The sequence below is a fragment of the Botryllus schlosseri genome, chromosome 13 (genome assembly GCF_051294905.1).
Source record: "Botryllus schlosseri isolate E-star chromosome 13, Bs_hap1, whole genome shotgun sequence".
NCBI classification, from domain to species: Eukaryota; Metazoa; Chordata; class Ascidiacea; order Stolidobranchia; family Styelidae; genus Botryllus; species Botryllus schlosseri.
The window spans coordinates 2,831,637-2,853,385 of record NC_137248.1 but is presented as its reverse complement, the minus strand read 5'-3'; the positions used below and the strand labels follow the sequence as shown (position 1 = coordinate 2,853,385).

General features: G+C 39.3%; 2 protein-coding genes and 3 non-coding genes across 8 annotated transcripts in view; 2 read left to right on the top strand and 3 right to left on the bottom strand.

Annotated features, from left to right (window-relative positions):
- The window catches only part of LOC145453942 (doublecortin domain-containing protein 1-like), a 304,595-nt gene that overhangs the window by 117,618 nt on the left and 165,228 nt on the right, over window positions 1-21,749 (bottom strand). The gene's annotated exons all lie outside the window — the stretch shown is intronic.
- Window positions 1-21,749, top strand: part of LOC145454697 (uncharacterized) — a 37,445-nt gene that overhangs the window by 2,900 nt on the left and 12,796 nt on the right. For all 4 annotated transcript variants that reach the window (XM_080332680.1, XM_080332683.1, XM_080332682.1 and 1 more), the window contains exons 6-36: window positions 121-299; window positions 899-1,040; window positions 1,268-1,422; window positions 2,005-2,239; window positions 3,283-3,475; window positions 3,534-3,692; window positions 4,329-4,505; window positions 7,821-7,963; window positions 8,320-8,488; window positions 9,289-9,671; window positions 10,108-10,199; window positions 10,332-10,535; window positions 11,454-11,653; window positions 11,767-11,886; window positions 12,353-12,509; window positions 12,614-12,745; window positions 12,844-12,982; window positions 13,299-13,436; window positions 14,176-14,326; window positions 15,273-15,471; window positions 17,271-17,464; window positions 17,641-17,823; window positions 18,484-18,727; window positions 18,840-18,999; window positions 19,421-19,549; window positions 19,605-19,686; window positions 19,833-19,940; window positions 20,135-20,305; window positions 20,703-20,846; window positions 21,167-21,340; window positions 21,445-21,607. In XM_080332680.1, the coding sequence (XP_080188806.1) occupies window positions 121-299; window positions 899-1,040; window positions 1,268-1,422; window positions 2,005-2,239; window positions 3,283-3,475; window positions 3,534-3,692; window positions 4,329-4,505; window positions 7,821-7,963; window positions 8,320-8,488; window positions 9,289-9,671; window positions 10,108-10,199; window positions 10,332-10,535; window positions 11,454-11,653; window positions 11,767-11,886; window positions 12,353-12,509; window positions 12,614-12,745; window positions 12,844-12,982; window positions 13,299-13,436; window positions 14,176-14,326; window positions 15,273-15,471; window positions 17,271-17,464; window positions 17,641-17,823; window positions 18,484-18,727; window positions 18,840-18,999; window positions 19,421-19,549; window positions 19,605-19,686; window positions 19,833-19,940; window positions 20,135-20,305; window positions 20,703-20,846; window positions 21,167-21,340; window positions 21,445-21,607 (5,219 nt within the window). The remainder of the gene's footprint in view (window positions 1-120; window positions 300-898; window positions 1,041-1,267; window positions 1,423-2,004; window positions 2,240-3,282; window positions 3,476-3,533; window positions 3,693-4,328; window positions 4,506-7,820; window positions 7,964-8,319; window positions 8,489-9,288; window positions 9,672-10,107; window positions 10,200-10,331; window positions 10,536-11,453; window positions 11,654-11,766; window positions 11,887-12,352; window positions 12,510-12,613; window positions 12,746-12,843; window positions 12,983-13,298; window positions 13,437-14,175; window positions 14,327-15,272; window positions 15,472-17,270; window positions 17,465-17,640; window positions 17,824-18,483; window positions 18,728-18,839; window positions 19,000-19,420; window positions 19,550-19,604; window positions 19,687-19,832; window positions 19,941-20,134; window positions 20,306-20,702; window positions 20,847-21,166; window positions 21,341-21,444; window positions 21,608-21,749) is intronic.
- Window positions 6,158-6,229, bottom strand: Trnap-agg (transfer RNA proline (anticodon AGG)). The gene has a single exon. It is a non-coding gene; the product is annotated as a tRNA-Pro (tRNA).
- Trnap-ugg (transfer RNA proline (anticodon UGG)) lies at window positions 7,085-7,156 on the bottom strand. The gene has a single exon. It is a non-coding gene; the product is annotated as a tRNA-Pro (tRNA).
- Trnap-cgg (transfer RNA proline (anticodon CGG)) lies at window positions 7,308-7,379 on the top strand. Its single transcript has one exon. It is a non-coding gene; the product is annotated as a tRNA-Pro (tRNA).

Here is a 21,749-nt window from a genome sequence, read left to right as displayed (position 1 = left end):
AAATTGGAAATTCTTCTTATAATTAAGTAGAAATTTGCTGCGTTACTTCTACTTTAGTAACAATGCGCACTACTTTGACCACTTCTGGTAGTAATAAATAGGCTTGCTGTTTTGCAATAGATGGAGTTTCGGTGGAGCTGAAGCCGTGATCTACGACGACGGCACTGAAATGAAACGACCAACAATCACGACCGAGCTGAAAAATGTTGTATCGGTCGGCGATCTTCTCTCTGCTCTTGACGTCAAGTATAGCATGCTGCGACACATTATACTCACTGAGATGGCAAAATCGAAATCAGGTAACTCTATTTGTGTGATTATGTAAACCAGGGATCACCAATCTTTTTGAAACCAAGAGCTACTTCTTGGGTAGGCCTACTGATTAATGCGAAGGGCTACCAGTTTGATACGCGCTTACATAAATTGACATTAAATAGGCAATTTGCTCAATTTATCTTCAGTTATATGTTGTTATTAATAATAATAATTAATATTTATCTATGTGGAAACAATTTCTCACAATAAATATATATAGAAACAGATAAATATCAATATTCTACTCTTTATTTTTATATTTTCTTCAAGTGCGCATATTTCAAATTGCACATATTAAAATGATCACTTCTTAGACAGTCTTGTGAAATCACCATGTCGCATTTTAGCTAGCCAATAACAATTTTTAAGAAACCGTGGATTATTTGGGACCATGTGAAATACAAACGTCAACTCTCAAATTTTCAAACAAATCATGTCACACTTTGCGCTGGACACCAAATCTGTTATTTGTTGCTTTGTCAGTTATTTGGAAGCCTGGTATTGCACGGTGTCAACTAGTATGTTGTAATCTAGTGTGTAACTTATCGCTCTAGCAAAATGCGATTGATTCTCTTTTGGCCAGAACGGGAAAGTCCAGGTATGGCGGTTGGCGGGCAAGTTGTTGAGAAGCATCTTCACGATATGAAAAGGTCGGAAAAAGATATGCGAAGGCTGAAGAGATTGGATCAGCTGCTGACATTGCCCGGTTCTGAAATGCAGCACAGGTAGAGCCTACAATAGATGAAATTTGGTGAATTTTTAGAAATTACCTTAATACATCTAAATAGCGTTGGCACGGCCCAGATTTGACACTGGACATTAAGGTTGTTCAACCAATTTTTTTTCCAGATTCTGGGAATTCACTGATTAAACTGTTAGGTTAACTAAAAAAAAACGTTGCACACCAAATCTGGCTCAATTCTGACCAGTGAAAATCATGCTCTCATCGCAGTTACACTTCCCTTGGAGTTATGGGTGAAACTGCGGACGCTTACGTGGAGAAATGGGAAAAAGCGGAGAAAAGATTCGGCGAAATGAGAGCCCAGGGCAGAACGACGGACGATATCAATCGCATTTATGAAAAGGAAATCGTCGGTGAAATGAATGGTAGGAAATAGCTTAACTGGTTTTGACTCTTCATACACTAGATGAGCATGTATTTGGATTTGAGGATTTTGCTCAAATTAGGATCAGGTTTGAATATAAGATATTTGGGACATAGAAATTCTAGTAATTTACGATTGAATATTATATTCATATTGAAATGAATTCAAATATTTTCGGCTGACACTCGTCAGGGGTAATCGTCAGCAACTAGTAGAGAATTGGAAAGAGAGTTGTATATCAAAAATCGTATCACAAAATATGACGTTCTGTAACTCCAAGAATCTCTTCAAAGCCAAGTCGAGTCATTTTCAATTCACCACCGAGTCAAGTCCGAGTTCAAATCAGAGAGGAATGGGTCGAGTCCGAGTCATAATGTTAAGACTCGAGTTTCAAACAGATAAAAGTTTCTGTCGCTTTTTTGCTATGACAGGTCCTGATGCAAGAGAATAAGTCATATAGAATGACTCGAGTCCGGCTGTAGTCGAGTCGTGACTTGAGTCATCACAACCCTGCTTAAGCGTAACTGTAGGAATTAACTCCCATATATTAAAAAACACGAACCCAATGTTGAGTTTTTGTTAGGGATAACCACAAACGGCGAGCTTCTAATACACCTCGCCAAAAGAGAGGAAGAGGAAAAGGCGTATATGCTGAAACTGCTGAAGGCGACATCCGCCGATAAACTGGAAAAAGAACGTATGCGTTTGTATGCGTCGCTTCACCTGCAGTGCATTCGAATCGAGAAGTTCGGAACGTTTGAACACGCGGCCATGTCCGGCTGTCTGGTGGAAAGAAATCAGATGGAAGATTTTGATAAGTACGATATCGCTGACTATATAATGAACAGGGTGATTTTTTTTGACATGTCAAAAAAATTCAAAATTAGGTCAAAAAATGTCAAAATTTTTCACAAAGTTGAAACGTTTTTCCAACCTACATTTCGTTTGTATCGTAGATTTTGCACTGTTGGTGGACTTATCATTTGACATTTTACAGCTTGTAGCCTACTTTATAGGCCTATCGTTGTACACGGCCGATTGTCTGCTCAGTGCTCATAAACATTCAAATGAAACAAATAGGTTGATATGGTGTTATGGTAAACGTAGCGCAATATCCTAACTGAAGCAAGACTGCGCGGGCATTGCATGGTTCTTATATCAAGACGCGCATGATGAAAAATTGTGATGTAGACAACATTGTCAGAATGAAGCAGCACGGTTTGTCACCAGTGTTGTCAGCCAACAACTGCTGCTGTTGAACGTTCTTTCTCCATTCTTGACAAGCTACTTGGTAAGGACAGACACTTTCTACCCGAGAATGTAGGAAAGTATTTTTCGTTGTACTACAAAAAAATTAATTATTTCTACCATAATGCGTAGGCCTAATGTAACTACGTACTGCGATTTTTCATAGGGCCAGATTTCGTTAAAATAAAGTTTTTTCATGTAAAAATTTGTGAGTTTTTGAGGCAAAAAAGTTTTGATTTTTTAGGTCAAAATCTTCCGTTTTTTAGGAAAAAAAATCGCCCTAATGATGAATTTTGATTTCATTTTCATGCGCATTGAGTCTGACTTGGACAACTAGATAATTCTAGTTGTCTAATCAGACTTATTAGAGAAAAATGCTGGTAATCTAATTATAATATAATTTTGAAATCTTTCTTTGCTGTAATTTTAATTTATGAAATGATTCCACGCTCTTATTTTTATTTTAATCTAATTTTTAGTTTTCCTGTTAATGCCGCACAGGAACTGTATAGTACGGAACCAGCCAAGATAATTCTCATGATGTTTTCAAAATTTATTTCCACGCTCACAATGCCCAACGTATATTTGCCCGAACATTCTCACATTTCCACAGGTACAGTCCAGACCATACCAGACAAGAAAAATTATCGAAAGTCTACATTGCCGAAGGCGTGAGCCACAGTTTAGGGAATACAGTTCCCGGTGTGTCCAGGCCGGACGTTTCTCACAGCAAAAATCTCGGCCTCGTGGATTCTTGGTTAGAAATAACCAGACTACTGTCACAAAAACACTCCGCAGAGAGAGAGGTAGTGTACTATTCATTCTAATAAGCACAGATTCAGTAACACTGCTTCGTAATTTCAGGTCATGACCCATTTTCTGTTGAGTAACAAGTTACAAGCGGATTTGATCAGGATTAAGAATGACACTCAAAAGGAACTTCAAGCTTTAAAAAGGGATTTGGTTAAGCAGAAAGAGAATTGGAAAGAAAGCTCGTTTCAAAAATCAACGGCCGCTGAAAAGGTTTGTAGGCCTACACTAATATCAAAAGCTATGATACTGGGTTGGTATCTCCGAGATTGTCCGGCAGTTGAGCATGTGACTTTATAATCCCAATCTTAACAATAACCTAACCTGAATCTAGGGTTCTAACCAAGTCACAAGGTACCGAGTCACTTGTCAATTTGACTTTAACGTATTAACTCGAGTCAAGTCAAGCCATTTTCAATTCACCACCAACTCAAGTCCGAGTCATAATGTTGTGACTCGGGTCCGAGTTCACTGTTCAGTTTTGAGCTCAATCAGGTTCAATCCAATTTTTTCAACTCTACTCCAGTGATATAGAATAGCTCGCATTCATAATACTGTAATTTTCCCCAGTCCCAACAGTTTCTGGCCTTATTTTCAAAGTATCAGGACTGATAAACGAGATCCCAATAATGTGGTGACTTTACTATGCTTCGAAGTTACAATGAAATTTCCGTCATGGCCGTCCTAGTCTCGAGTCATATGACTTGGTTTGAGTCATGCACAATGACTCGAGCACAAGTCGAGTCATTTACGCATTCGAATAAATGACTTTGAGTCAATTCGAGTCACCCAAAAGTACATTGTTACTGACCGCCTATTCTTAGACATAAACCATTCAAATGCTTACAGCTTCATTTGCGATCTCGTCTTCACGAGATTCTATCCACCGGTGTTGCGTTGTACTGGGAAAATTTGACTCGTTCTAAAGATTTCCCCACGGAACGAATACGCGAAACCATGCTGGCACGGTTACAAGTCCTGCAAGATATTGAGTCGCAGAGGATGTTCGAGAGACTGGAGCCAATGGTAAGCATATATTGACTCAATCCTATTTAGCGTGGTTATTTATTTGATAACATCAGTTTTTTTCAAGTCGGCGTATGCATTTCTTGGACTTTAGCTAGGGTTGGGCACAGTGATTTGAGTGCTCGAATCTGAATGGAGTATTAATTCTAATGATTTGAGTGAAGTAGTGAGCGATGATTGTATAAAGTACTTTGAAATGATGTTCTCCTAGCCAATTAGAATGTATTTATCTCTATCGCCGAGCGAGTTAGTGTAATGGTGATGCGTACAGCTTCTTGATCGGTAGGCTGCCAGACCAAAGACTCGAATACTGGTATTGGCGGCTATCCTGCTTGGCGCTCAGCATTCAGGGCATGGAGGAGAAAAATCGTGGTGCTGCAGACTAGATAACCTTACCTAAAAGGTGGTATCGCATCTCGACTCAATTTATTGCTAAAATTTCTTCATTTCAATACAAAAATGTAGTAATTGCAATATTCTACTGTATAGAATAGCTCATGGTTAACGCTGTAAGGTCGAATCCTGTAATCAAGAATGCTATTTGTAAGTGGCGATCTTGTTTGGAAAAGGCAAAATTATTTTGTTTTATTAAAAAGAAGTAAAAGCGAGATAGCGAATGGCGTGATGGATGGGTTGCGTCATAACTATCGGGGCCATGTATGTATCAAATGCAAATCTATGAGTGCCGGATGGCATATTCGAGAAAACATCGGAAATCCCTTATCTGCGAGTGTCTGGTAAAATTGTGGAATTTCTAAACAAAAGGCTGTGGCTATGATCCACGCAACTCCTTGTGGCATTGTAAACACATAAAAAGCAGATAACGAACAGGTTAAAGTCGATCCAATGAATGATAAATCAATGTCCATCAAACAAGCGATGTGAAAACCATTATGAGTAGGCTCATCATCATTGGTTTATTAGCAATTTTATCAGTTCAATACACCACAAAAATGCGATACAATGAAAAGAAAGGAAGATGTCGAAGCGACTAGGAATTGTCTGTGGAATCGAACACCCACCTTGGCCTAGGCGATGTAAAGAGGAGGCATGCACACTGAATGAAAGTAAAGAAGATAGTATAGAAAAGGGTAGCGACAAGAAATAGGGCGTCATGTCATGGGAAGCAACGTATTGTGTATTTTTGTCAATAACAGAGGAGTTGAAGGTCCAATACGAAATTTCCCGGATGGATTTTGGTAAGGAATTCCAGATCACAACAGTGATTGTAATCTTGAACATCAAGACAGCTGGACTGAATCTACTACATCGTATGTACTGAAAGACAAGGGAATAGCCAATGTTCAAGCAAAGTAATGAAAATGAGTACAAGCGTCAGCAGACTTTGCTTGAGAACACCAGATTAGGATTCGAAATATAGATTTCGCTTACATTTTGATTACTTGTCAATTTTGATCTATCCTTGCATATTTCTGTTTTATGATTAACTGCAGGTTAAGGATAGGTCAGGTCACTTGAGATTAGCAGTTCAGAATTTGAAACAGATATCACCTACATTTTCATTTCATATCCATTTTCTTACAGCCTTGTGTTTTTCTCAGTTTTATAAAGTAGCTAAGCTTTCGTTGCATTGCCCATGTATTTCTTGCCTATATAAAATTCAAAATAATATCACTAGGAAAACGAAAATTGGGCTCGTCCGGGATTTGAACCCGGGACCTCTCGCACCCTAAGCGAGAATCATACCCCTAGACCAACGAGCCATTCGAGTAACGGCTGATGGATTGTGAGAGTATGTACCTCGCCGTCGGCAGTTCGTATCGCCCGTGAAATTGTTCGCTAAATAAATGCGATCGAACGAATGAATTGATGGTTTGGTGTCGTCTTGGCATTTGCGTCACAATAAAATAAATTTATGATGCTGAGTTGTCTTGTTGATCGTGATTCGCGCTTTAGTTTGCGTAGTTATTACGTCAATAGTAAATCTCATTCTAAACAACGTCGTTCTTTGTTTTGGACGTTGGCACAGCGTTGTTCAATCGGTAGCTTGTAATGTTTGCATAGAGACGCGTCTTATGGTTAAAGAAAATTGAATATAGGTGTATTGAAAAAGAGAGAGGGACTTGGAGGTACATGGCAAACGCCCGGGAAACGCGTTTTATTTAATAATATTGCATATTGCACCCAACCCGCAATACGTCACCAAACACTCTATCGAGAAGAACTTTATCGCTATTCAACGCAATAAAGTCAGCACAGCACATAGGCTACCAAATGAAGTCAGCACAACACAGAGGGCAGAGGCTACCAAATGAACTGGCAAATATGTTTATATCGATGTACAATGGATCGGTCATATTTCCGCCCGTTTTGAAAAACAATTGGTTTCTGCGATCAGTAAGTGTTACGACACAGTGCAGACCAACGGGATTAGGACGGAAATCCGACTGCTCCCGCAACACTAAAAGAAGTTCGAAACATTTCAAAATCTGTGAAGATTCGATTGTGTTTTGAATTTTTGTACGTCGAAGAGTCTCTTGGGGCAAAAATTTCCCATTATATCGTGATATTCTGGTGGTTTGATGAAAATTCCAATATAATGGATATTGATAAAAGGCGGGCTCGTCCGGGATTTGAACCCGGGACCTCTCGCACCCAAAGCGAGAATCATACCCCTAGACCAACGAGCCAGCTGATAGTCAAGGGAGTAGAACGTAAAAACATAATATAGCCGCGAGTCGATAGACAATACGTCACGGGAAAACGAGGAGAGTGTTTCTCTCGCGTGTTCTTGCTGCACTAAGACGTTTCAGTAAGCGCTTCATGGCCTCGGCACACCATGGCTCGTTGGTCTAGGGGTATGATTCTCGCTTCGGGTGCGAGAGGTCCCGGGTTCAAATCCCGGACGAGCCCGCGTTTTTACAATTTTCCGGTATATCGTTTTGAAATATATGTTTGCTAGTATTACATGGACAATGCAACGACCGTTAATTAGTTTTAGAATAACCTATCAGAAATATTTCAACTATTACCGAAGACGTTGAAATCATTATGCAGTTTGAGAATTAGGCTACGTATCAGAATGATATCCAATATCATCGAGAGCATTGAAAGTAGATGCGGGGCCTACGATATTCGTAGGCCCCGGTAGATGTCTAGTATCAAGTATTATCGAATTTCGAAAACATGCATCATTTATTGAAATTTCATCAGATTCAATTCCATGAATTTCATCACCAGAACATTGCGATATAATGAAAAGATATGAGGACGTCATATAGCGTAGTGGTGCCCACTGCCCTATCCTTCACCTTTTAAATAGTCGCACGAATAGCAGACAACTGACAATTTTAGAACGCTGCCGAAATTTACAATTTACGGAAAGAAATCTACCGCGTGATTCGAGATGAGCATCTCGATAATATCACAAGCCTGGTTCTCGCCTCGGACAAGATTACGGCCGAAGAACAGAGACTTGTTGATTTGATCTTATCTAAGTAAGTTATGTAAATGTATATCGCAGGCACAGACCACTTTCTATTCTGAATTTACGGGTAAATTAGTTTATTTATCAACGACAATCATGGTTACGATACTATTTTCCACTGTGGTAGCCTTGAAACCAAGATAGTTCGTTCCATAGCATAAGAAACATAAGAAACAAATAGCAAAGGTGATTTAGAACTGGCGATATACTCTTTGTGGTGGCATGAAAGGTATATATTCAACTTTTCGTTGAATAGCGTAGACTTCATTAGCTTTAGCCAGCTCTTATACATACTGATTAACCCACGTCCCACACGCATGCATGCCTTGAAATTAGTTCGATAACTGCAACCGTTTCACTTCACAGATACGACCAACTGCGACTGAAGCTTTTCGAGGGGTATGTGCGTCAAAAGAATATCCCAGACGACGGAGACAGGGCGAAGTTACTGGAAAAACTCAGATTCGGCGAGGAAAAATCGAGGCTGGCCGGGAGTCATGGTAAACTGGCGAAACTTTGCAAGGAGACATTTGGGGTAAGTACTCAGTAGGCCTCTACTTTTGTGTACATCATAGCAATTTTTTTCTCGATAATGTATTGTGTTGTAGCTAAATTGTACTAGCCTAGCCTACCCTACGATAATTTCAATTTCCAAAAATCCACACACAGACAGTTGATTTCGCAGCATAAACCACATGTTCTTGGTATGCTGCTGGGATGTCGCGATTGTCAGAGCCTAATTCAGTTACTCATGATTTTTGCCCACCAAACTGGTAATAAGTCCTGGTAATAATACCTATCAAATTTGTGATATAAATTGATAAAATCACTGCCCCAAATGAATAATGTATGTTTAACTTTCTCTTCTCAATTTTCTCTCTTATAATTTTATGTTGCATATTCTTCATTTTGATGCAATAATAGTGTTCATGATGTGGAATGGTCAAATGTGTACCTTTTATGCAACCATAAAGAAAATATTGCTAGTTCGACCCCAAATAATGATAATTTGGATGTTTTCGACCATTCCCACTTCATTGCTCTTTGTGACAATGCTGTGTGTTCATAACGACTTCACAGAAATAACATTTCCACTAACGCGGGTAGCTTTAAAGCATATGTTCTGGATGCTGTGATATTACTAATAGAGGTATCAATGCTTGCTTTCACGCTTGATTTGACCACTTCTTCATATACTGAACACAATCTTCACGCTGTAATGCATTGATATTCATCCTCAATTTACTTTAATCTCAATATCAAAATTCTATTCAATTGCATGTTGAAATTCTGTACCACCAAGAGTCTCTTCAAATATATATTTATAACGTACAGATTCGCTACTCTCTTCAAGACGTCATGGGCCCTGACACTTCAAGATTCGACGAAGAAGCTCGCGAATACTTGGCCGAGTTACAGAACTCCGGCAGAAACCGCAAACTAATCAACGAACCGCCTAACCTCGGCAACGACCCAGACCAGACCAAGGCACGCGGCAATCTGCTGTCTGAGCTACACCTTCGCTATGAAGACGAAGTGGATCTGGTGCTGAGGAAGATACGCGAAGCTTATCCCGCGGAGAAATCGTTCTTGGTGGCTGCTGAATCTGCTTGGCAGCAATGGGAGATATTGAGATCGAACCTCGATGGAGATTTTTCGAAAGCGGCGATCGCGATGGGGCTTTGTGAGAGGATGAAAATTGGAGAGGGGAAAATAAAGTGCGTTGCTTACGCGTGTCAATAATAATTTTCCGTGATTTCTCATTCTCAAATATGATAATCGTAGTGTGGGGTGGAATTAATCATGGTAATACTGCTTAACAGGGTTGTAACCAAGTCACAAGGTTCCGAGTCACAAGTCAATCTCACTTTTATAGTTTTGACTCGAGTCAAGTCAAGTCATTTTCAATTCACCACCGAGTCTGCCTGAGTCCAGGCCATTGTGTTCACTGTCCAGTATTTTATTCGAGTCGAGTCATGACTCGAGTCATTACAACCCTGCTGCTTAATTATAGTAGCAATCTCTCATTTTGTAATGGCCATGAATTTTTGTGATGAAAATATCAGATTCCACCGCGCCTATATTGGTTGTCAATTTGCTCATTAGGACAATGTTGAGCCTTGAAATATAATCCTGTGACATTCCCAATTTAAGGCTTCGTCAAGACAGCTTGCGATACGTGCAACTAGCTCAAGAAAGGCTGATGACCTCTACCACCTTGGACACGAAATCTCTTCAAGGACTCGGTGAGTAATATCTATTATTCTGTACCTAATAATTTTGTTAATTATAGTTAAAATTAATGGTGGATTGAGATTGAAGAACTTGAATCATTTTGAAGTGACGAAAATTGTATTAAATTGTGATGATGATTACAGGGTCTTCAGCCAATCCCGTGCAGTCATCGTTACGAAGGGTTCTGCTGTGCCACGCTGCGGACTGGAAGAAACTGTACGGTTTGTTATCCGATAAATCTGCCGAAGAACTACGTGTGGCGGCCGCTTCAATGACAGAGGATGAGAGATCGTCTCGATTGGCTGAGATAGACGTCAAACGATCGCAAATCGATACTAAGGCTGAAGGTATTGAAGATATTTCTATGATATTTCATCACCTTAGTCTTAGTCTTAGTTTATACATAGTCTTCATTCACGAAGACTATGTATAACATTGAATCATATATTCATATCAAGACAAACTCAAATATTTACGACTGAATTGCATGTAAAGAAAATTGGACATCACCTATATTGTCATCAAATATGACAACAGGAACTCATTTGACAAAACTCCTGACTCTGGTACCATTCAGGTTCAGGGCAATCCCAAATATTATAAGGAGTTGGTCCAAAGCGTGGCACTAGTCAACTTAAGGTAGGGTTACTGTTAAGGTCACGATTACCACATATCTGGGATCATTATGCAGATATATTTACCTAATATTCTTTGTTACTTGGGTACTATAGATAGATGAGTGTACCTGCCCTCATCAGGCCCTAGGATAAATTCCTGCTGTCAAAAGCAATTGTGTGTTTTCTCAAGATATCAAAGTTAGCGATAATTGCTTATGTTAATGTGATCTGATCAATTTCCTTTTTCATGTAAGCTTATATTCTATGGAAGGCATGCATCTTATACACATAACAAAGAATATTTAATCAGTTATCTGTAGTTTGATTTCACTTTCAGTTTGGCTAACATTGGAAAAGTGTGTTCAGTTCAGTTTATTAAGAATTTCCATGAATTCAAAACGCCACAAGGCTGCGATACAATGAAAAGATAGGAAAGTGTCAAAACGAATTGGAGTAGTTTTTGAAATCAGACACCCACCTGGTCCTAGGCGATGTCAAAAGTAAGCATGCGTCTTACATTCGTGAAGCATTCTTCTACGTTTTTGGTCAAAATGAACCGGTATCTTATATCCAAGTGATCGCGATCTAAAGTCCTGCATACCTATTGCGTGATACCTCAAATTTTGCTAACGAATTCTCGTAAATCAGACTGGCAAGGAGACATCTTGGCCCTGCTGGAAGAGGCAGCCGCCATCAAATACGTCACGAGAATGGATAGTTTGAAGAAAGTACAGGGCGATTCGCAGGATGTAGATATCAACGATAATGACATTTACACCACTATAATGGCTGACTTGCAAGAGGAGCACGACAAGGATGGCTTCCGATGGTTTAACATGGCTCTGGAGGTAATAAACTTTGACATATCCTCTTTGGATTAAAATCAGCAATTGTGAAACTCTAATGATTTCCGAAATTTGCTAGAATTGTGGTTTTGATTGTGACCTTAATTTTAATGCAGGATCCTGCCTCTGCCCCTGAGATCAAAGACCGCGCCATGGACGAAGGCAAAGTGTCTAGAAATATATTCAACGTGCTTTGCAAATACGAAGGACAGGCCGATGATGACGAAATTCTTCAGGTATGTCTCCGATAAGTGTAATGTGTCAATGTCATGCTCTGATAACATTAGTCAGCATGCAGAGAATAATAGGCCTATTGACTGACATATCTTTACATAATTACTTTTAATTGAAAATTGAAAAAAAATTGGCAAAACATTGAATAGTGTTTTCTGATGTTTTTAAGATTGCTTATTACAAATATGAAATGACATTATTTTTGCTTAATTAACTCTGGATAAGAAGATATGTATGCCCTGAATAAACCCAAATCGCTGTATGCACCCCTAAACATTTAACCTAGTAGGAATTGATCGTAGATGATAATACTCCATTGATGTTTATTTCTTGTAAACCGCTATAAGCTTATGAATACATTTAGCTATGTAACGGTCGAAATGCAGAAATATTATACTAGCCAGCAGATATGTAACATAATTGTGTTTTAATGTATCAAGATTTTATTTGATATCCGTTCCTTCGCAGGCGTTGGAAGACAAATACGATTCGTTGCGAGACAAGCTGCTCGCGGAAGCGCTGATGAAGCTGCTCGGGGAAAAAGCCTGGAAAGAATTAAGCGAGCGCGAACGCCAGGAAAGGCTCATGAAGCTCAAGCTGGAGGAAAGAAGACTCAGAAGAGAAGGTTAAAACAGTGGCCTGATTCAATGTACACTGTGTAGCAGTCTACATTCTCAACCTTTACTAACCTGGCGAACGAAAAACGTTATTTGGCGTTTCTTTTGCTAGGAAAATATGATGAGTTGGCGAAATTGCTTGGGGACGCGGCCGACAATGAAGAAAGATTGAGGAATTTGATGGGAATGAGCAGGGAAGAATATGAAAGAAAACTGCAGGAACGGCTCAAATTGAGAAAACAAGGTGAGCTATATGTGCCCAGCTAGGTACTCAAGTCTTGAGAGTTGTGTTATTTTCTGGTAAGGTGAACGAAGTGTACTTATTATCTGTCTTTTCTCAAGGAATTGTGGGGTTGGCAGAACTGGATATGGAGGGGGAAGAATCTGAAACGGGTGATGGTGACCCGCTGACGGACTTGACTTCGAGATACGAGCAAGAAAAAGAAGCCTTGTTGAGAATGCTGGCTGGGAAAGACGCCCGGTGAGTGGCACTGATGTCTATTATTTTGAATGGTGAACGCTGTCGGTGATATATGCTCGTATTTATTGATTTACTTGTTTATGTTATGTCCGCTTATGCAATATTGCTATTGTATCATCTATAACAGGGGTAGCAGAACTTATTCTGTTTGGATTATTTGGCTTGATAATTAATTGTTGACTCAAATGCAGATAAATGAAATAGAGATATGACTTTGATAATCACATTGAACAATACGTAACCATAATTACTGGCACAACTACAATCTATAACAATGTAATATTGATATTCTGTAATATGTTCTTCCTTCTTTCAGATATCTCAGTGAGCAGGAGCGTCAAAGGGAACTGGCGAGATTGCGTCGCGAGCTGAGAAAAGCTGAAAGAGAAGAGAAGTTTGGAGCTGCGGCGATGGTGCTGGGTCTAGCGGAACGTAATGCAGAAAGAGAGAAAAGGCGAGATCGTTGATAGAGAAAATTCTTGAAATAAGATACATTGTGGAATGACAGTCACAGCTCAATTTTCGTCAATCGATGAAAAAATATCAAATTATCTCACGATTGCTTGGCCACGATCTGGCATGTTTATTTCGCTTACCGAAACTTAAGAAACAAATGTGTCTCAAATCCAAAACCAGTATTAATCTCAATGTGAATTGATTTTTCAAGTATTAGGTAGTTATAGAATTGTTTCATGAACAGGAAGTATCGTTTTTATACTTTCATACTAGCTGGAGGGCTTTTAAATGTACAGCACAGGGATATGCATGTTCGTTGTTCATGCAACTGTACTTTATGTGAATTGATCGATTCACAGTATTTTGACAAAGGGCTTTGTCATAATTAATTTTTGATAAGCAGCTAACATTATTTTCATTGTCAGGCCAAGCAATATGTTTTCACATTTCTCTGATCTTGCATAAAACGTACATATTTCATCTGTGTTACTATATGTTTTGGCATGATGATTGGTGGAATGATGTACTTGACTATAATCTTGATTTTTGATGCGCAATCGATTATGCCCATCCCACGACCAAGCAAATAATGCTTGGTTAGAACTGCAGACTCTGACTCTCAAGTCACCGTCCCTAGTTCAAATATTCAGTTTTCCACAATCCAATCAAAAATCTATCCACATTGCACAAAATGAATCATTACGGTTGATGAAATGTATGTGTCGCTGTAACCGCAGGCTTGAGAGTGACAGAAAACGTCAAGAAGAACTCGCGAAACAACGTATCGCCGCCTTAAAGGCAAAGATGAAAAAAGGTCGACTTCCCGAGCCTTCACTAACTGATGATGATGAGAAGATTATAAAGAGTGGAACTAAAACTGAATTAATGGTTGGTAACTAGTTCGCAATCACTGATTAGACACCTAAAATTAGGAAGAATATCTTTGTGTTCCATAATATTTCGCAGGGTTGTAATGACTGGAGTCATGACTCGAGTCACGATTTCCTGATGACTCGACTTGACTCGAGTCATTTTCTCAAAGTACGGAAATGACTCGACTCGACTCGAATCAATCTGTGTATTGACTCGACTTGGACTCGAGTCATATGATTCGAGACTCAGTCAGCCAAGACCGACATTTCATTGTAATTTCGCAGAATAGTTAAGTAACCACACTATTGGGATATCATCTATTGGTACTGGTACTTGAAAATGTTAAAAGTGAGGAAAATTAGTATAATATAAATGCGAACTATTCGATATCACCAAACAGAGTTATAAAAGTGTGTTTAAAAAGACTTTAACTGGAAACTGAGCAGTCAACACAATGACTTGGACTCGGACTCGAGTCACAATACCTTGACTCGGACTTGAACCTCTGCTTGACTCGGTGATGAATTGAAAATGACTCGACTTGACTCGAGTCAAAACTATAAAAGTGAGATTGACTTGTGACTCGGAGCTTTGCGACTTGGTTACAACCCTGAATCTCGGGGTGGTAAAACTAGTTATCATTGGTTCTCAATTACAATTTGAAATAATACTGTATATTTCTACTCACTTGTATGTAGACGTAGCAATTTGAAATTTACTTCAAAATGAAGCCGAAAATTATAATTTAAAAGTACTCAAATAAGAAGTTGCAAAACGTAAATTTGATCGAGAAACCACATACTTTCAGTAGCCGATCGCAGGTAGCTACTTTCAAGATTTCAGGCTACATCTTATGCAGCTAAAGTAATTTACTAATGCCATTACATCTGGCCACCCATCTTGCAATAATCCCGTATTTCATGAATTCATGATGCTGATTCCAAGCTTTATCTAACTTCAGGACGCGGTCCTTGCAAAGCAAGAATTACTCTTTGCGGCTGAAAGAGCATGGCTCGTGCACATCCTGAATTCTCAAAGCGAGCTGAAGCAGGATCAGACCGGTGTGAAGCAAAACGATCCGGCTAAACTGAGTGCCATAAGAAGCAGTCGCGCCATTTGGGAAAAGCTGGACGAAATATATCGAAAATTACCAAATCAAGGTGTTTGATGAGGTTCTAGGATGTACAAAACTTCAATATACAATTAAATAGTATATTCACATTGATATAAACCCGGATATTTTCAGAGGTGGTCAAAGTAGCCAAGAAAGCTACTCAAGTAGAAGTAGAAGTAGCGTCTAAAAAATCTACTCAAGTACAAGTAGAAGTACTTTTTCCATTAGCCACCTAAAACTACTTGAAGTAGAAGTAGAATTGACTGACTTTAAATCTACTCAAGTAAGTAAGTAGTTTTGAAAACAGTCTTAATTCGTTCGCATGGACTGTCAAAAGCGGCAAATTGAGCTATGCGGAAGGTGCAGAGAGCTTGATTGGTATTGATGCATCCCAGCAGGCATCAATTTTCGACAGAATAAGTATTCTTTCGCATCATGGGATGTAAATTATAGTATTGCTATGAAATTGCGATGCTAACCCTTTGTTCACTAGAAGACCCCGTTTTAGAGAATATCATGGCATGGCGCCCTACTTCATATTATAAGGCCCCAAGTTTAGGCGAAGAGTAATACGGAGAAGTTGTATCGGATACGGTTTCAACATTTTGCGCGATTAGTATACGTTAATCACAAATATTTTGGATCGTGAAATTTATATTTAATGTAGTTATATTTTCGGAAAATAGAGGCATTTTGCTTTTATGCTTAAAGATGTATGTTCTGCAGACAAAAGAATTGAAAGTAATTAGAACTCAAAGTGTGATACTCCGAGTATCATACTCGGAATTAAAAGTGAAATACAAATACCACTTCTAAAAAGCGGAAAATATATTTCATGTATTTTGTCCATTAAGCTTCAAAGGCGATCTGCTAAAACAGGTGTAACGCTCCAAAAAAGCAGAATTTTCCAGATTAGCAGGACACGTCATGGGCTGCTAGATAACGATAGGATAGGTAATTGCTAGATTGTGAAACGGTAGTTTGAAATGTTATGTTGGGCCATATTTACGGTGATTTGTTTTTGCTATGGGCGACAATGCGGTGTGAGCGGAATCATAAGCAATCCGGTACCTAAATTATATTCACTGATGCTTTCTTGAAAACATATATGGCAGTCCATAACTACTGTGCGCGAAGCGCAAAAAAATCTCTAGGCTTTACTTGACTTTTATGAATATAAAATGTTGGTTCTCCGTGAAAACAGCCCCGAACTTCCTCAGGCTATCTTTCGTATTGGGGGATTAAACTACTTCTACTTGACAAACTGGAAATAGCGAAAAGTAAGTAAGTAGATCACAAAATATTACGAAGTAGAAGTAGAAGTAGAGAAAATCAGATCTACTTGAGTAAGTACCAGAAGTAGAGGAAAACTACTTGAGTACTTAAAAAAAGTAGAAGTACTTCGTTACTGACCACCTCTGGATATTTTTGCCTGGCACTCGTCAGGGGTAATCTTCAGCAAATATTTGGTGATACGATTGTTTGTTTGTTTGTTTGTGGTATTCATGGTGTTTGTCGACTACTATGGTCATTTACACCAGGCAGATATGATTCATTATTTTCCGTAACTGCCGACTTACAGCAAGGCTCACCTCTGGACTTTTTGTGAGACACCGCTTACGCGGATGATGTGGCGAGGAGGAGCCTAGGTAAACCTCGAACACTTAGAATACAATGTTCTTTCCAATTCCGTACTAGTCACCCACGATTGAGAATATACACCTTTATCTCAATATGAATGTACTATTCAATAATAAATCAAGGTATATTGCTATATTTCAACCGATTTAATTGTACAGGCCTACTTCGCACAGAAAATTTGAAAATTCATATTTCTCTTCACAGTGAACGTTCATGACTCTAGAATGCCATTGATCGAAGGCGGTTTCTTCCGGCAAGCTATTTTGTCTCAAGAGCTGGTGTCGGTTTCGCCCAAAGATTCTCAATCGAAAGACTGCCTCGACATCAAAACTGTGGCGATCCTACAAGAAATTCAAGATCGAAAAAGCCAAATGCTGACAGACGAAATGTCTAGTTTGGTAAATGCTTGTAATTTCTACGTTATTTTGTATTTATTATCTGTGAGATTTACATCGTACCAGATTTGGACACTTGGATAATTCTAGAAATTGCACTTATTAGAGCGAATGCCGCTAATCTAATTTTAATCTAATTTGTAAACTGTTGCGTTGAATATATGACGTCTTTTTTGCAGAGTGAAGATAACTTGATAGAACTGCAAGAAAGTTACTTGAACTGGGTAAAAATCGGCGTTACCGAAAACATTCCGACCACTCTTTTCGCCGTCAGTCACGAAGACGACGCTTTGGAAAATGCTTTACAAGGAAAATACGACGCAATCTTGACAGCTCTGGTTGCAAAGAGTCTTCTACAAAAGGTATGCTTTTAACCTCATTTTTTCACAAGTAGACATCATTGGTATGGGTGCCTTGGAGTTGACTTTTATCACAATACGCCAACCAAGCCTGTTACTACAGAAGAAGTTTTTGTGCGGTACCATCTAAAAATAGTACATTGAGCACTATCTCTGCCCCGATTATTCGAAATTTCATGCCTGTGACGGCATATTTTGTGATACAATTGTTGATATACCATGTTCTTTATAATTCTCTACTAGTTGCTGACGATTACCCCTGACGAGTGTCAGCCGAAAATATTCGGGTTCATTTCATCATGAATATGCTATACAATTGTACATTGAAGTTCTGTACCTCCAAGAAGCTCTTTTAACACTGAAAATAAATTAGTCACCGAAATTATGCGATACTCTGGAAAGAAGAAATGAAATAGACAATTTCACCCATGAAGTTTATGCAAAATGCCCTAAAACTACATAATATTTTACAAAATCAAAAGCGAGTACTCCAAAAACTTAACCACATGAGTAAGTATTGTGATCAGGCAGAAGCTACTTGAGTAACCTATCACCAAAAATTAGTAGTAATTATTGTAAAGCATCCTTGAGCACTAGAAATGCTTAAGGGTATGTTACTCTGCTTTCAATACCGAGAAAATAAAGTGATTATGTGAAACTCAGAAAGGGGAGAAGAAATGGAATTCGATGACGGAACCAGAGAGAGAGCATCTCATCGCGGAAACCACGCACGAAATCAAGAAATTGATAGCCGAAGGGAAGACAGACCAGGCTTCCAAGCTACTGGGAGAATTCGGCGAAGATTCAGACGCGGTACGGGCTATGTTTGGCATCGCTTCAGAAGAGGAGGAGAGAAAGAGATTAGAGGAAGAGAGAAAGGAAAGAAAAAGACTGAGAATCGAGGAAGGTAAGTGGCTGCTTTGAATTCCAAGAGAAATGAATTTAGTAATGTAAACAGTATGAGTGAACGTAATACCTTGTACTCATACATTACATGTTCAATGCATGTGGATCTTTAGGTATGTCGGAAGAGGACGCCGACAAGATGAGGGGTGAGGAAGAACAGAACGATGAAGATTCTCTCAAGAAGAGAAGGAAAAATGTGCTGGAACTTCTCCAATACGACTTGGAAGCGCAAAAAGCCACTTTATTGAAGAGACTAGCCGAGACTGACGAAAGGTATGTGGGATCTTGTAATGACTTGAGTCATGACTCAAGACGTGTCCGCCTTGAGTCACGATTTTTAGGTGACTCGAGTAAAAATGCGTAAAATGACTCGACTCGAGTCAATTTGTGTATTGACTCGACTTGTACTCGAGTCATTGTGCATTGATTGAACTCAAAACTGAACATTGAACACAATGACGGGGACTTGGACTCGAGTCACAGTACTATGACTTGGACTCGACCCTCTGCTCACTGACTTGGACTCGAACTTGACTCGGCGGTGAATTGAAAATGACTCGACTTGACTCGTGTCAAAACTATAAAAGTGAGATTGACTTGTGACTCGGAACCTTGTGACTTGGTCACAACCCTGGTGTAAACGAAATATTTGAATTGATGAGCGATATCAAGATCGGTTACTTGATGCATCCAGATTAAGTCAAGAACGTAAGAGACAACTGGAACTGGCTCGGCTACGTTTGGCTCAGCGCATGATGCAAAGAGAAAACAACGTGCAAGCCGTCGCACAAATCTTGGCGTTATCGAAGCTAGCCGATGAAGGGTATACAGCAATTTCAAATTTCTCAATTCATTATTGCTAAACAAATTGCGTTCAGTCTGGAACGGGAGAAAATGCGGCAATTAGAACTGGCCAGGAAACGCCTTGAAGCGCACAGGAATGGACGTGGCGACAAACAGGTAGAGATGCTATATCGAATGACTTATCAGGCTATAGCAAACCACTTTTTGGACCCTCAAGTAGATATTGCTTACTTGCGATATTCAAGTGTTAAAGCAGTGAAGTGGAATTGAATTGACAGAAGGATTTTTTAATTTTTGAACAGAGCAAAGTTCTACCGTTGAAATTGCCCGATAATCCCAACGAGCTCATCGAACTCATCATTAAAGAACTTGAGATGAAGCAAACGGAAGAACGTTCTGTCCTAATGCAGGTCTGTATGAATGCTGAACACTTACTGTTAGCCTTCTGCCTTAGAGATATACAATGATACATGCATGCATCCGTCAGTATTAACAACTAGCAAGATAAATAAAATTGTACATCGGAAAAACCTTGACCTGGCCATACTGCAACAACATACTTCAGTTTCAACTTTGTTCTTCATTTCATTTTCCACTTCTTCAGCTACTTATGGAGTGTGCTGCCGGCAGCGAGATTCAGAAAAAGATATCCGAGATGGATGTGAAGTCATTGAAAACGAGAGTGGGAAAGTTATACGACTTACGGAAACAATGGCGGAATGGCGATCTAGAAAACGTGGCAGACAATAGTCAAGAACAAATGACAATTCTCAAAGTATGCAATTTCTTATCTGTCTTTAACACACCCTGACAATCAGTTTATGGGGCACAGCGCTTTAAATATGATGTGGCATGTGTGAGCAACATTATGGCATCGGCCATTTTCCTCAGAAAGCCGCCGTATTTGAACTTCATGAAGGAAATGTGTCTTATGAACCACGGCTGTTTAATTACAGTAGGCATACGATACTGGCGCTCAAACGTATATATTTGTGAGGAAAATGGCTTCACCCTTCAACTTTACTCTGAAAAAACATGACATTTAGAGCGCTGTGCCCCTTTTAAATGGTATTCTTCTTTAAATATGCGCTGTGCTTCTCTTAGGCGGGGAAGGGTCACTGTGGGGAATCACTGTATTAGTAAGTAGATTTCTAAACGAAGACTTATTTTAGGAAGCAACCGCTGTCAATTTGCAACTACTATTACTCGGGAAAGAAATTTCGACGGAAAGCGACTGCCAGGAAGAGATCCTGGCGAAGTTGCAGAAGCAGCAATTGATTGAGAGCTCGAATTTGATTAACGATCTACCAAAGAAGGTTTATTTAACATGATGGTCTTTTGGTGAAGAGGGTTCAGAAATGTGGCCAACCAGGAGGCTTAGAAACATTGCTTGATACTGATATATTTTTATGTTTGTAAGTAATGTTTTAGACTACTTCCTCTGGTTAAAGGTTTTGAAGAAAAAATACGTACTTATTTTCCCTTTGGATTTTGAAAAGCAAAAAGTAGTTTGGAATATGGTTGCATCATTTTTACGTGTAATAGCCATATGTATAAAGCCATCACCCTTTCATCAGTTCGGCCAATAAAGGCTCGTGTCAATACTCTGTATTTGTTAAAACCGTTCGTTTTGTAGGACTCCGAAGCTTTGCGGGCCATTGCAAAGACCTTGTGGAGATCTCGAAACGAGAAATGGTTTGACAACGTGGCTCAGATTCTTTTGCAATCCGACCTTTCCGATGAGGAAGAAGAAATCGTGGACGCTCTCGAGAAGAAATACGATGCACTAAAAGATAAACTAATCGCAGCGGTGATTATAATTTTACTTGATAACAATTCACAGCATTTTTCGACATCACATGGCGTGTTACAACACAACGTTGGATTTCGGCGTAAACGTCTGTTCTGTTTCAGGCGTTGATGAAGCAATTTGGAGAGAAAGAATGGCAAGAGCTCTCGGAGAAAGATAGGCAACGAAAAATCATGGAGATGAAATTACAGGAGAGAAAATTGAGACAGGAAGGAAAATTGGACGAGGCCGCGGCTCTGATGTCGTCTCTCATTAAATCAGAGGAAGGTAGTCTATTTTGCGCTTATTTTCAGAGTTATTCCCAAGATGTTGGTTTGTATTTCTGATTTTATCATAGTTTGTGATTGCATTTGAATGAATTATCAAGTGTGGCTTTTTCCTCCAAGTCTACCGCAGAAATTTCGCAAAT